We start from the raw sequence: 15,972 nt of genomic DNA on the forward strand, positions 1-15,972 counted from the left end.
TTTTTATATCACAATTTTTAAAAGACAGGCAATTTCAAGTCCGTGTGGGTTCAACACTGTCTGAGCATTATAATCAGGATCAGGGTGTTCCCCAGGGCAGTATTTTGTCGGTGACCTTATTTAGCATTAAGATCAATAGTTTATCCAAGGTTTTAAATGATTCAATTGATGGATCGCTTTTTGTGGATGATTTTAACACTTCCTGCTGTGGTAAAAATATGCATACTATTGAACGGCAATTACAGTTGTGTTTAAATAAAATAAATAAATGGTGTCTTGAAAACGGTTTCAAATTCTCAAAGTCGAAAACTAACTGTCTACACTTTTGTAGGAAATATAAACCGCATAAAGACCCTGAATTATATTTAAGTGGCACTCCCATTAAAGTTGTAAAGGAGGCCAAGTTCTTGGGCCTAGTTTTCGATTCCCATTTAACCTTTTTGCCTCATATTAAATCCCTAAAAGCCAAATGCCTGAAAGCACTCGATCTGTTGAAAGTTGTTTCCAACTCAAAGTGGGGAGGGGATCAAGCTACCCTCCTACAACTATATCGATCACTGGTCCGTTCAAAACTTGATTATGGCTCCATCGTATATGGTGGAGCCTGCAAAAGCAACCTGCAACTATTAGATTCTGTCCACCATCAAGGTCTAAGACTTTGCCTTGGGTCTTTCCGAACTTCACCTATTGACAGTCTTTACGTTGAGGCCGATGAACCATCTCTTACACAAAGTCGTATAAAATTATCCTTACAATACATGACTAAATTATATTCTAATGAATCTAACCCTGCATATACCTGTGTGTTCAATCCACTTTATGAGGATTTGTACGACAAGAAGTCTTCTCTTGTACCACCTCTAGGGCACAGAATTAAACCCTTTCTTTCTTCGGCCGGCATTGGGCTGGAAAACATAGCTCCCTCCCGTCTTCTTTCTTCTCCTCCTTGGCAATTGGTTAGGCCACAAGTTGACCTAACATTGACTTCATTTAAAAAATCAGAAACTAATGAACTACAATATAAACAAGAATATAATCAATTAAAAACTAAATATAGCAATTACAAACCCTTATATACAGATGGTTCCATGGACGGTGGTGCAGTGGCTTGTGCCACTGTCATTGGATCGAGAACAATATCTTCTAGACTACCAGATAACAGCTCTATTTTTACAGCTGAAGCAAACGCCATACTAACGGCTCTTAAATATATTCAAAGACACCCTAAACGTAAACAATATATAATCTATTCCGACTCTCTTTCTTGCCTTCAGGCTATTAAAAATTTGTCGTGCAAACATCCACTTTTAATTGAAATTATTGAAATGTATAATGATCTTGCAACTGGCCAATACGACATCGTCTTTTGTTGGTTACCTAGCCACGTAGGTATTTCAGGGAATACACTGGCTGACATTGCTGCGAAGGCAGCACTCAAAAAATCTGTGACTCCACTTCTTATTCCATACAGTGATTATAAAAGTGCAATTAGATCTTATGTCCGTGATCTGATGCAGAAGAAGTGGGACACCCAAGTGGGTATCAATAAATTACATGAAATAAAACCATGCATTGGTTATACCCACTTGGGTTGTCAGTCCAGATTTGAAGAGGTCATTTTGCGACGATGTCGTATTGGTCATACAAAGTTTACCCATGCATACCTGTTGAAGGGTGAAGATCCACCATTTTGCATCCCTTGTGATGAGAGAACCACGGTCAAGCATATCCTGCTTGACTGTGTTGAATTCTCCATCATAAAGGATAAATATTTCAATGTAAAAACACTTTCGGATCTTTTTAACACAGTCAATACTCATTTAATTATTGGATTTTTAAGGGAAATTGATTTCCTTGTTGAATTATAATTGATATGTTCTGTAGATAGTTGTATTTTAATGGTTGGTAGTATATATAAGGAACATTGATCATTAGTGGCTGTACCCTCAACGGGGGTTGAAGTATTGTAAAATAATTGTCCTCCTGAGAGGGTACGTAAGTCCCAAAATTTTCAAAGTCAATTTATACTTTCCAGGACTTTTAAGTGTAGTCTTTGTGTTATTTTAATTTTGGCTAAAATTTCGTACAATTGCCAGCGGCTGAGGGGATGGTGTAAATCCAAACTAGGGACCATGCAGGTAGCAAAGGTACTGTAAGTCTCCATGGTCCCTAGTATGGTGTTCTACCTTCTGTTGTTGGCGATCTATAGCCTGTTTTTATATTGTATTGTCCATATAACGATATCAGTTTTACCTTTCCACACTAGTTTTAATGCTAATTGTGATATCCTAGTTGTTTTACTGTCCTTCGTTGACAGGTTTTATAATGGACACAATAGTCGTTTTCATTGATGAATGTTCTCGTCACGATATGGCTGAAATAGTGCCGATGTGACGTTAAATCGTAACTCACTCACTCAATAAGACATCCAGGGTCCTGACTGCCTGACCAGAAGGATCATGTCTGATAACAGAGCACACCACCCTCGTTCCTCTCTTAATCGTTTATACATGCCAATCAATTCTGGAGGTCGGGGTTTGATTAATGTGGAAGCTCTTCATGATAGAATTCTATTGTGCACTTTTGCACATATTTATTTATCAGATGATCCTCTGGTGATGCACGTCAAGTCTCATGATGAAAGCAAGGAATTCCACAGATATTTTAAGCGGGCCAAGGTTGTTGGACACAATTTGAAATTTGAAGTTGATTTTCTTGATGGCGATGTACTGCTGGATGGTACAGTGATGGGAGTAAACCAGGTGAAGTCCTTCACCAAGTCTGCCCAGAGTCGGTCCTTTGTGGAGAACCTTTCTGAGAAGCCATTGCATCGTGTGTACATGCAGTGTGTAGAACAGAGCAGCAATCCAACCGACTCCTTCGCCTGGATGAAGTCGGCTGGTCTCAAATGTAAAACTGAGGGTTTCCTTTTTGCTGCTCAGGACCAGTCACTTCCCACTCGCAATCGCCAGAATGTGATTCTTAAAGAAATAACAGTATGAAATGTCGTCTTTGCAATGACTTTACAGAGACTGTCCAACACCTTGTCAGTGGATGCCCTTCCTTGGCACAAACAGCATATCTTAAAAGACAATTTTAAATGCTGTTAATAAAATGAATCGTGAATTGTGGCAAATGTAACTATTACAAAACGTTAATTACAGAGCCGTAACTTAGAACACATATTGACACATGCCAACTTCGACTCATGTGTTAAACCTACAGAATATTAGTTATTTGGTATCACGGTTATGATACTTAATCCAGAAAGTTAAGATAAAGGTGGATTCGAATTATGCTATGATCTGATAATATCACTAAGGCAGAAATTCAGGAGAATTGGACGTACCTTAGGATCCCCAGCCAAGTGAGTGAATGAGTTACAAATGGAAGTCACATTATTTCGACAATATCACGACTGAGAAAGTTGTACACTTATAAATGAATAACAACAAATTTAGATAATATACTTACCTGTCTGCAAAGGACTCGATTACTACAATACAAATTTAAAAACTTCTAAACTATTTCAACGGTTAATGACAATACAATATAAAAGCCTGCCATAGATCTTCAAAAGCTGAAGGTAGATCACCATGCTAGGGACCACAGGGGACTTACAGTACATTTGCCTTCCCTATGGGCTCCCCAGTCATTACATTGTTCGGACATCTTATCTTAATAGGAACGAATGGGTCAGAAGGGAAGTGACACCGAAATCCCTAAAATCGATAAAATCCACCACAGTGTCGACCAAACAGGTGTAATTGGTAAAGGTGTGAAACAGTCAATTACAGGGGCGGTGATACTGATCATGATGATTAGCTTATGTGACGGGAATCACATTGAATCTTACACTGAATTCTTTTGGCAGATAATTGACAATGGTCGTTCTTTAGTGTTGACGCATTGTTGTTAGTATATTGCTGTATTCTTACTTCAAGCGTATTTTCTGATGAATGTAGGTGTGTTATGTGCATGGAAATATTTGTTCAAACACGATCCAAGTTGTAAATTGTAAATTAGGATCACCATTAAGTGATAAGAGACAATGCACCCTTTACGACCAGCTGATATAAAGCCTCTACAAAGAAATATGTTTCTTTCAAGTTCGGTGTAATATTTCTGTTGCAGGCGACTGTCTGTCTGGCACATACGGATTCCAGTGTGGCTACCGGTGCCACTGTCTCGTTGGACATTGTCATTCTACATCCGGGTGCGACCCAGGAAAATGTTCTCCAGGCTGGTCAGGAGCAACCTGTCACAAACGTATGGAGTGCCTAATGTCTTGGCATTATTCTTGTATGACACCTGTGTTGCACCAAACATAATGGTAACTAGTTTATGGGGAACTGTATGTGGAGCCAGAAGACCATACATGGTCCTATGCGACGACTCCAGTGGTGCAACTCTATAATCTACAAACGACTTGTATGGTTAAAAAACAAAACAATATTTCTGCTCCTAGGCCATGACGGAAGACTACGTGGCCGCCATAGACCAACGTTTTGTAGACCATTGTGTCGCCGATAGATTGTTGTGATGTGAGAGCAGTATCCTTCACGCAGAAATGTAACGTTGTCTTCACCAGGGCAATTTAACTGCAGTTTGGCAAGATAGTCACGATTATTGTCCACCTGATGGAGTTGTTCCCGCAAGATAATACCATTGCTAACACGGCGCATGTCTTTATTCAGCATCTACAGAATGCGAACATTACAGTGCTTCAATCACCTTTCACATCTTGCAATCACATCAAACATTTGTGGGTATGACCTCTGGCGACACGTACAAGTTATCAGAATAAAAGCGCGAAAATACATCTATGCGACGTATATTGTTTAAAAATATACACATCAATCATTACAGAATTCTGAGCTGCTTCATAATGCATTCAGATCAGTAACAGGACGTCAGAACTGCGAGCGATTCCAGTTGTTCATGAACCCGTGTAACACTCCTAATGGCAATCTGTCAGCAGGAGACATATTTAAAACTGACGGATACCGATCGTTATCAGACAGAATATCATCCATAGCCCTGTTACACTTACATTACCAACTATAGAAGCACTTACCAGATTCATGTTTAGAGACGCTATTACATAGTTGTGATTGTATTTGGACATCTGAACAATTTCTTTCTCGTGGCGCGTGGCTATTATTGTTCCCATGCCTAAACCGGGAGGGGGTCATACTGACCAATTTCACTAACAAGCGTTTGCAAAACCATAGAACGCATGATAAACAATCGACTTGTTTGGTACCCTGAAACCAATAACCTGATAACATATACACAATGCGGTTTTCGTAAAACAGAAGTATCAACGACCATTTAGTGCGTGTGCAGTCTTTTGTAAAAAAGCCATAATTAATGAAAAAAATATGCTGTGTCGATCTCTTTCGATTTTGAAAAAGCAAACGACACCACAAGGAAACATGTTTTTTCAAAAGACTTCCATAACTTTGAATTACGAGGCCGCTTGCCATTTCAAGTCCCTGTGGGTTAACCCTATGTGATCATTGCAAACAGGATCCTGTGTTCCACAGGGCAGCATGAAGATCAATCGTTTATCCAAGGCTTTAAATGATTCAATTAATGCACCACCTTATGTGGATGAATTTTCATATTTCTAGTCGCAGTAAAATAACCACCCTATTGTAAGAAAACTGCAGTTGTGTTTAAACAAATTACATAATGGTGTCTTGATTACGGCTTTAAATTTTGTAAATAAAAATATCATTTCATAAAAAGTACAAATCGCAAAATTACTCTGAACTCCTATTAAAGTTGTGAAGGAGTTAGGTCTTATTTCAGACTCCAGTTACACCTGGTAGTCGCATATTACATCCTTTAAAACTAAATGCCTGAAGTCACTTGATCTGATGAAAGCTGTTGCTAATGTTATAGTGTCTACTTCAAGAGAGCCAAATATTTCTACCGACCAAAACCTATGTTCCCAATTGTACCGATCTTGGTCTGCAGTGGTAACTCGAGGTCTGCCTGTACGAGAACAGTCATTTGTTATTTGTTTGGTAATCTGATCTGAAACTCCTTCAAGACGAATGCCAATTTCCGAAAGTAATATGGATTTTTATAACCAGAGAGTGCGTGCTCTTTGCTGCACAATTTTAACTGTAAGGTGATTTCTGCTGCGTTGTGGCGATGCCTTTTTAATCCTTGTACGAAATCTCATCAAAATTAACATTTTCATGTAAAAACTTTTTTTTTCACAGTGCAATTGTGTGGAATAATGTTATCAACACTTTTGTAACATATCTTGACGACTGTTTGAACACAATAAATAATTAATAGCTTTTTAAAAGTACATATCGCCTATGCGTTTCTTTTTAGAGATCCTATCAAAATCGTTCTTGTAAACATCAACTTTTTATTGAAATTATTGAATTATATAATGAACGTCTGGCCAATACGACATCGCCTTCTCGGGTTACCCGGCCATGTTGGCATTTCTGGTAAAACAGTGCTTGGTCTTGCTACTATGGCAGCACTCAACAAATGTGTTACATCAGTTCTGATCCCATACTCGATTACAGATCTATCATCAGATGTTATATCTGATCTAATGCAAAAGAAGAAGGTATCAATAAATAACATAAAATCCTATATCGGTTACACCTACACTGGTTGTCAATCCAGATTGGAAAAAGGTAATAATCTATTTTTGTATTTTCAAAGAAATAAGATTATTAGATCAAGTTTGAACAATATGGTTTGTAAATAGATATATATGTTATTGTATCATAAATTATAGAATAAAGTAGCATGTTAAAATATCGTAAAATTATAGACCTGTGAGAATATGTAAATTACCAAACCTTCAAAATCAATGTACCTCAACCATTCTTTTTAATAGTAGTTATTTTGTTATTTAAAATTTTGGCTCAATCGTTGTACCATCGCCAACGGCTGAAAGGATGGTGTACATCCAGCTAGGGTCCATGTAGATAGTATGGAGATCTACCAACAGTTGTTGGCGATCTTTAGCCTTGTTGTATATTACATTGTCTTTTTCAATTAAAATGTTTTAGTTTTACATGCTAGCCATATATAGTATTTTGTATTGACCATCGTTGACAGGTTTTACTCATGGCTGAGGTATTGCCCAAAAATATTAACTCACTCACTGTTAAAGAATACAATTTCGAGAACGTATGAACGTCAAATGATCGTCCATGAGCTTATGAAATCAGTTTCCCGGTCATGTGACCGGCCTAACCTCCTAGAAAACCTATTCACCGTATAATCGTGACAAAAACAAAAATGTAAACAAGTTATTTTGTCCCACTCTGTAATAAGTACTTTTCTCTATAGACATGCCACTTACATGTTGAAAGTAAACAAGACATACAGGCTGGACATGATTACACGATGCCATTTAGGAAGTGGTCAAACGCAACATATGTCATATTTGGGATTTCACTTCCTCAGTAAAGTACAAATAGTAGTACTTTTTTGGTTGAGTCCTAGTCGGGATTCGAACCCGCACCCCCATAATCATGCACCTAATCGCCAGCACACAAAGTCAGCCGCCTCGCCCGCTCAGCCACCGCGACTTCCATGCACATGATAACCAAAATGAAAACCTATTCATCGTATGACCGTGACAAACACAAAATTGTCCTAGTCTGTAATAAGTACTTTTCTCAATAGTCATGCCACTTACATGTTGAAAGTAAACAGGACATACAGGTTGCGCATGATAACCAAAATGAAATGTAGTTGGGGATATTTCTGTAATCAAACTGCTTGCTTGAACAATTTTGCAGAAAACGTCGCACTGAAGAAAGGAGTCTCATCCAGCGGGGATGCCGTATATCCACATAGCACTGGTGCCAGATATCCATCCAGCCTTGCCACAGACGGACAGCTTGCTGTAAGAAAGTACATTGACTGTATCGAGACCCGTGCCAGCAATCCCAGCTGGTGGCGTGTGGATCTTGATGACATTGTGCTGATACATGACGTCACTATCTACTTCAGACTAGACTGTAAGTTGAAACGTTTATGAGATTGTCTTCCATTTTGAGAAACCTTTGCTAATCTTGTGACTTACGTGGGATATTGAGACATTTTATGGATCATAGCTTCAGTTATTCGGGGTAGTAGTTTACTAAAAGCGCTCGCTAATGATCAAGTAACAAAGCACGTTTGTTGTATGTTGTATGAACTTGTAAACTGAAACTATAGTGGAACCCTGTAGCAGAAATCGATACGCACGAGAAAATTTGAAAACAGCTATCATAGACGTGTTATACAGTTACCAGCTGGGTTAACTAAAATGGCTAATGTAAAAAACGAGGGGAATTCGATCGAAAATTAAATAGTTTAAACACCTCTGTGCGTTTCAATATAGGGATTCGTCTATATCTACTTTAGAACAATCGGGTTACACTTGACTCCCAAAACATCGAAATACAGTAATAAAAACCCGGTTGACATTTGATAGTAATAGAGTCGTGACAACTAATATTGTAATAACTCGGTAAAAAACCTTAGGTGGCAGGCTTACAAGTACACCCGGTTCTCCCAATCCAAAATCCGCACCAGAGTTCAGGCAAACTGTTACCCGGTGGTGCTTAAGAACAGTCAGTGTGCTCTTGGCGAATGGCTGTCGACAGGTGAGCCTCAATGTTCCGGACCATCCCAAATGTTTGCGATCCTTCACCTTATTGGTTTTCCGGTATTTTCTAATGTACCATCATACAGAAGCGGGGCGGTGGGATAGCCTTTCGCTTACAGCATTCGCCCATCATGCCGAATGCCCGGGTTCGATTCCCCACATGGTCACATTGTGTGAAGCCCATTTCTGGTGTTCCTCGTGGTGGTACAGCTGGAATATTGCTACAAGCATCGTACAACCAGACTCACTCCCAAACACAAGCTGAACTTGAACATACTTCTACAGCATGGTTAGGTATGCTACACATAGTTTCCAGCTTATGACTACAACTGGTTTAGTGTTTCGGGAGATATTTAAAAAATAATTATACCCTTGTGTTGAAGTGTTGTTTTTGGAGGACATGAGAAGTTTACCCCTTAGGCACGTGACCCAGATCAGGTGAAATTTATGTCATCGGAATGCACAACATGGAAGTTTTCAATCCCGAATCGCAGAAACTCTATTATGTTAGTTTCCTGACGGATTAAATCTCCTAAATTTTAGACACAGATCAATCATGCATCCATTGCTGCTGAAATCTGAAACCTATCCACGTAGAACTGTGAGAAATCCCCACACGAGTTAGTTCTCTGGTTTCACCAATCCTGTATTAATTAATAATTAATTCTTAATGATTTTGTAGACACAGTCTACAAAATGGCTAATGTGTCAGTTTCAGTCATCATGGTCAAGGTAATAACGTGAAGAAATGTTGAAGAAAACCGACACGTGTCGGTCAAAGAAACTTTGAAACCTACTCAATGTCGTCAGCAATCCGTGTGTGCTTCTGACGCATAAAGTCATGTGCTGTTATGTGTTCTTATTAAAGCAGAAATGATAATGATTTATCATCCAAAACTGTGTTCTCCTAGGAGATATCGCTTTGACAGTAGATTTTGCACAATGCCCTGACAATGCTTTGATGCTATGAACTTGACGAAGTCACAATTCTATGACACCGTTGCACTGCAAATCTAAAGTCCATGCTGTGTTCAGAGATGTAAAACAAATGAAGAGTGATTTTGGATGATAAATGGAATCTCACCCTCGTGTCCACTGATATCATTTACGTCAACACTCGTTGATAAAGGTAAATATATACTCGGCCAGCCTCGGATATCTGTTACTTTAACAACTCGTGTTGACATATTTGATATCAGCAGACACTTGGGTGAGATTCTCTCTATCTTGTACCTTGCATATGTTTCTCTCCTAACGGAAATGAAGTCATGAAAAGGAAAATGATTAGTTGTGTTTTTGGAGTACCCAGGAAATGTTTAAGATTATTCAGGAATTTGTGGTTTATTGAGGCCAAGTTATGTTGTACAGTAATCCTGTCCGCACCTCTAATGTTTGGGACAGTTACGCCCAGAAGAAACGGCATCCAGGTGTATCTCACCAACACCACCATCACGCCCAGCGGCATCCTCTGCTACACTGTAACAGGAAACACATCTGGCACTGACATCAACGACACCTTGTCTGTCCCTTGTCACGGCAGAGGGCGCTACGTTCTCCTGTACACAACAACAGCTAATAAGGGGGATACACAACCTGTATTGGACTTTTGTGAAGTGGAGGTGGATGGTAATAACTTCCACTTATGAAAACAGCAAAGAGAGATGTGCTTTAATGTGATGTTTCTAGTCTTCTTGTATAGTGTGAAGAGTTTTAGATTATTTGCAATTGATAAAAAAAAATTGTGAACTGTTGGACTCACATTACAGTGGATAAAATAAGGATAGTAAAGTGACTATAAATACGTTTCATCTGGTACTATGGAATATATCAATATGATATGTGGGCGAACAGGCCATGTCACACGGAAAATGAGCGAGGTTAGTTTTTCAGCAATATTCCTTCCATGTGGTCTGTAAATAATTGATCCAGTGATCAAAAGCATGAGCATCGATATGCGCAAATGGAAACCGATGACATGTGGCTTCCAAGTCAGCAAGTCTGACCACACGATCCCATTAGTCGCCTCTTACGACAAGCGCGAGTTACTGAAGGCATAGTACTCATATATTCCATTTCAATGTTATGTTCCGGTCACGATATGGCTGAAATATTGCCGATGCGACGTTAAATATTAACTCACTCACTCACTGAAGGCATAGAAGGACCTTCTGGTGTTGTCACACGGAAAGATGAATGGAGCAATATTCGTCTTGTCCATGATTAAATGCGCGAAACGAGAAGAGAATAAAATCACAAGCCATTGTCCCGACCATTGTGATTCAGTTTGTTACTTCCTGTCATGGCTTCTTTGACAGTGTGTGATCCTGGTACCTATGGTGCTGACTGTGAGAACTACTGCCACTGTAAACACGGCGTCTGTAACGACATGACGGGGGTTTGTCCTCCAGGTGGATGTCTTGCAGGCTGGAAGGGAACCAACTGCTCTGTCGGTGAGTGAGTGAATAATGAGCAACAGATGAATACATGCAGACTAGATGGTGTCATGGTACAAAGGATTCTGATGGTGGTGTTGACATTTGATGCCGTTATACCCCTTTTCGGCCATGATTTTATTATCAATTGTAAGGGATGGTGTTTAGTTTTATAGTGTTCACTGCCAGGTGTAAAAGAATAAGTCTGACAGCACCATAAACCACTCAAAACCATGCTGATCAAGATCGGAAACTAATTACACATTTTGTTCTGTTTGGTATCATAATCTGTTTCATTGCCAAGAAATTACGATTAATGCTATTGTGTAGACAGTAAAAATACATGATATGAATAACGTGCAACTCAGAACATGTGACAATGGTACAAAATGTTCACGATCATTCATCAGGAGCAAGCATACGCCCATTCCACTTGTAAATGCCCTCCAAAGATAAGAACGTCTTTGTTAAACAATGTTAAATTACGTGTATTGCCACTACCACACGTTTTGGTATTTTGTCATCAATATTCATGTCTTTGATACCACTCGTAGAAAGTGGCTTAATCAATTTAGATTATCCGGTCATGGAAGTAATGGCACCACTGTTGGTATTTGGTGATATTTGGCAGAATGTGTCGGCAATGTCGAGTACGGCCCAGACTGTGGAGGGACGTGTTCTGCCCGGAAGTGTAAGGAAGCAGCGAGCATGTGTCCCCGAGATACAGGCCGATGTGATGGAGGATGTGAGCCAGGATGGGAGGGAGAGGACTGTACATCAGGTATGACACTCTTTGGCACCTTTTGAATGTGCGGTATGAAAGTGTAGTGTCATTAATGGCGATGATCTCAGGACCCAAATGTCTGAATTATTCATGGAATATTGAATAACTCAGTTTCGACCCAGTAATAGGAGATTAATTTTCAATTATGACAATGTCATGTATGTATTTGTTGATCCATTGTCTAATACACACATGGATTGGAAATAAAGTAATTACAACAGTGTGGCTAATAGTGTGTGACATACACGTACACAGGAAATGTGTAAGTACTCGTATATCTGTTTACTGTCATGATCACTCATGTGTAATCATGTTCAATGTGTAGAATGTTCCAGCACATACGGAGACGAGTGTAGTAAGAACTGCTCCAGTAGAAATTGTGGGACAGACTCATCTACATGTGACCACGTGACTGGAGCATGTGACCACGGCTGTAGTGCCGGCTGGAAGGATGTAGACTGTGTCACAGGTATGAAATAAATGAGCTGTAGTGCCGGCTGGAAGGATGTACACGGTTTTACAGGTAGGAAGCATGGGCTGTAGTGCTGGCTGGAAGGATGGAGACTGTGTTACAGGTAGGCACCATAGGCTGTACTGCCGGCTGGAAGGATGCATACTGTGTTACAGGTAGGCGCCATAGGCTGTAGTGCCGGCTGGAAGGATGTAGACTGTTTTACAGGTAGGAAGCATGGGCTGTAGTGCTGGCTGGAAGGATGCATACTGTGTTACAGGTAGGCACCATAGGCTGTAGTGCCGGCTGGAAGGATGTAGACTGTTTTACAGGTAGGCGCCATAGGCTGTAGTGCCGGTTGGAAGGATGTAGACTGTGTTACAGGTAGGAAACATGGGCTGTAGTTCTGCCTGGAAGGTTGTGGGGTGTGTTGCAGGTAAGAACCATAGGCTGTAGTGGTTGCTGGAAGGATGTAGACTGTGGTATAGGTAGGAACTATGGGCTGTAGTGTCGGCTGGAAGGATGTAGACTGTGTTACAGGTAGAAAACATGGGCTGTAGTGTCGGCTGGAAGGATGCATACTGTGTTACAGGTAGGAACCACGGCTTGTAGTTCTGCCTGGAAGGTTGTGGGGTGTGTTGCAGGTAGGAACCATGGGCTGTAGTGGTTGCTGGAAAGATGTAGACTGTGGTATAGGTAGGAACTATGGGCTGTAGTGTCGGCTGGAAGGATGTAGACTGTGTTACAGGTAGGAAACATGGGCTGTAGTGCCGGCTGGAAGGATGCATACTGTGTTACAGGTAGGAACCACGGCTTGTAGTTCTGCCTGGAATTTTGTGGGGTGTGTTAGAGGTAAGAACCATGGGCTATAGCGGTTGCTGGAAGGATGTAGACTGTGGTATAGGTAGGAACCACGGCTTGTAGTTCTGCCTGGAAGGTTGTGGGGTGTGTTACAGGTAGGAACCATGGACTGTAGTGGTTGCTGGAAGGATGTAGACTGTGGTATAGGTAGGACTATGGGCTGTAGTGTCGGCTGGAAGGATGTAGACTGTGTTACAGGTAGGAAACATTGGCTGTAGTGGTTGCTGGAAGGATGCATACTGTGTTACAAGTAGGAACCACGGCTTGTAGTTCTGCCTGGGAGGTTGTGGGGTGTGTTAGAGGTAAGAACCATGGGCTGTAGTGGTTGCTGGAAGTATGTAGACTGTTTTACAGGTAGGAAGCATGGGCTGTAGTGCTGGCTGGAAGGATGCATACTGTGTTACAGGTAGGCACCATAGGCTGTAGTGCCGGCTGGAAGGGTGTAGACTGTTTTACAGGTAGGCGCCATAGGCTGTAGTGCCGGTTGGAAGGATGTAGACTGTGTTACAGGTAGGAAACATGGGCTGTAGTTCTGCCTGGAAGGTTGTGGGGTGTGTTGCAGGTAAGAACCATAGGCTGTAGTGGTTGCTGGAAGGATGTAGACTGTGGTATAGGTAGGAACTATGGGCTGTAGTGTCGGCTGGAAGGATGTAGACTGTGTTACAGGTAGAAAACATGGGCTGTAGTGTCGGCTGGAAGGATGCATACTGTGTTACAGGTAGGAACCACGGCTTGTAGTTCTGCCTGGAAGGTTGTGGGGTGTGTTGCAGGTAGGAACCATGGGCTGTAGTGGTTGCTGGAAAGATGTAGACTGTGGTATAGGTAGGAACTATGGGCTGTAGTGTCGGCTGGAAGGATGTAGACTGTGTTACAGGTAGGAAACATGGGCTGTAGTGCCGGCTGGAAGGATGCATACTGTGTTACAGGTAGGAACCACGGCTTGTAGTTCTGCCTGGAATTTTGTGGGGTGTGTTACAGGTAAGAACCATGGGCTATAGTGGTTGCTGGAAGGATGTAGACTGTGGTATAGGTAGGAACCACGGCTTGTAGTTCTGCCTGGAAGGTTGTGGGGTGTGTTACAGGTAGGAACCATGGACTGTAGTGGTTGCTGGAAGGATGTAGACTGTGGTATAGGTAGGACTATGGGCTGTAGTGTCGGCTGGAAGGATGTAGACTGTGTTACAGGTAGGAAACATTGGCTGTAGTGGTTGCTGGAAGGATGCATACTGTGTTACAAGTAGGAACCACGGCTTGTAGTTCTGCCTGGGAGGTTGTGGGGTGTGTTAGAGGTAAGAACCATGGGCTGTAGTGGTTGCTGGAAGTATGTAGACTGTGGTATAGGTAGGAACCATGGGCTGTAGTGTCGGCTGGAAGGATGTAGACTGTGGTATAGGTAGGAACCACGGCTTGTAGTTCTGCCTGGAAGGTTGTGGGGTGTGTTACAGGTAGGAACCATGGACTGTAGTGGTTGCTGGAAGGATGTAGACTGTGGTATAGGTAGGACTATGGGCTGTAGTGTCGGCTGGAAGGATGTAGACTGTGTTACAGGTAGGAAACATTGGCTGTAGTGGTTGCTGGAAGGATGCATACTGTGTTACAAGTAGGAACCACGGCTTGTAGTTCTGCCTGGGAGGTTGTGGGGTGTGTTAGAGGTAAGAACCATGGGCTGTAGTGGTTGCTGGAAGTATGTAGACTGTGGTATAGGTAGGAACCATGGGCTGTAGTGTCGGCTGGAAGGATGTAGACTGTGTTACAGGTAGGAACCACGGCTTGTAGTTCTGCCTGGAAGGTTGTGGGGTGTGTTACAGGTAGGAACCATGGACTGTAGTGGTTGCTGGAAGGATGTAGACTGTGGTATAGATAGGAACTATGGGCTGTAGTGTCGGATGGAAGGATGCATACTGTGTTACAGGTAGGAAACATGGGCTGTAGTGGTTGCTGGAAGGATGCATACTGTGTTACAGGTAGGAACCACGGCTTGTAGTTCTGCCTGGAAGGTTGTGGGGTGTGTTACAGGTAAGAACCATGGGCTGTAGTGGTTGCTGGAAGTATGTAGACTGTGGTATAGGTAGGAACCATGGGCTGTAGTGTCGGCTGGAAGGATGTAGACTGTGTTACAGGTAGGAACCACGGCTTGTAGTTCTGCCTGGAAGGTTGTGGGGTGTGTTACAGGTAGGAACCATGGACTTTAGTGGTTTCTGGAAGGATGTAGACTGTGGTATAGGTAGGAACTATGGGCTGTAGTGTCGGCTGGACGGATGTAGACTGTGTTACAGGTAGGAACCACGGCTTGTAGTTCTGCCTGGAATTTTGTGGGGTGTGTTACAGGTAGGAACCATGGACTGTAGTGGTTGCTGGAAGGATGTAGACTGTGTTACAGGTAGGAACCACGGCTTGTAGTTCTGCCTGGAAGGTTGTGGGGTGTGTTGCAGGTAGGAACCATGGACTTTAGTGGTTGCTGGAAGGATGTAGACTGTGTTACAGGTAGGAACCACGGCTTGTAGTTCTGCCTGGAAGGTTGTGGGGTGTGTTACAGGTAGGAACCATGGACTTTAGTGGTTTCTGGAAGGATGTAGACTGTGGTATAGATAGGAACTATGGGCTGTAGTGTCGGCTGGAAGGATGTAGACTGTGTTACAGGTTTGAACCACGGCTTGTAGTTCTGCCTGGAATTTTGTGGGGTGTGTTACAGGTAGGAACTATGGGCTGTAGTGGTTGCAGGAAGGATGTGGAGGTACGAGTCATGAAACGTATCTGTCAGGAAACGATGATGTGATGAAAAAGAGAGATGCAGTCGAGA

The 15,972-nt window shown here is 41.8% G+C and overlaps 1 protein-coding gene across 1 annotated transcript in view; it reads left to right on the top strand.

Annotated features, from left to right (window-relative positions):
- The window catches only part of LOC137291138 (uncharacterized), a 95,901-nt gene that overhangs the window by 64,953 nt on the left and 14,976 nt on the right, over window positions 1-15,972 (top strand). The window contains exons 11-12 of the mRNA XM_067822424.1: window positions 11,708-11,857; window positions 12,186-12,329. Of these exons, the coding sequence (XP_067678525.1) occupies window positions 11,708-11,857; window positions 12,186-12,329 (294 nt within the window). The remainder of the gene's footprint in view (window positions 1-11,707; window positions 11,858-12,185; window positions 12,330-15,972) is intronic.

The sequence above is a fragment of the Haliotis asinina genome, chromosome 7 (assembly GCF_037392515.1).
Source record: "Haliotis asinina isolate JCU_RB_2024 chromosome 7, JCU_Hal_asi_v2, whole genome shotgun sequence".
NCBI classification, from domain to species: Eukaryota; Metazoa; Mollusca; class Gastropoda; order Lepetellida; family Haliotidae; genus Haliotis; species Haliotis asinina.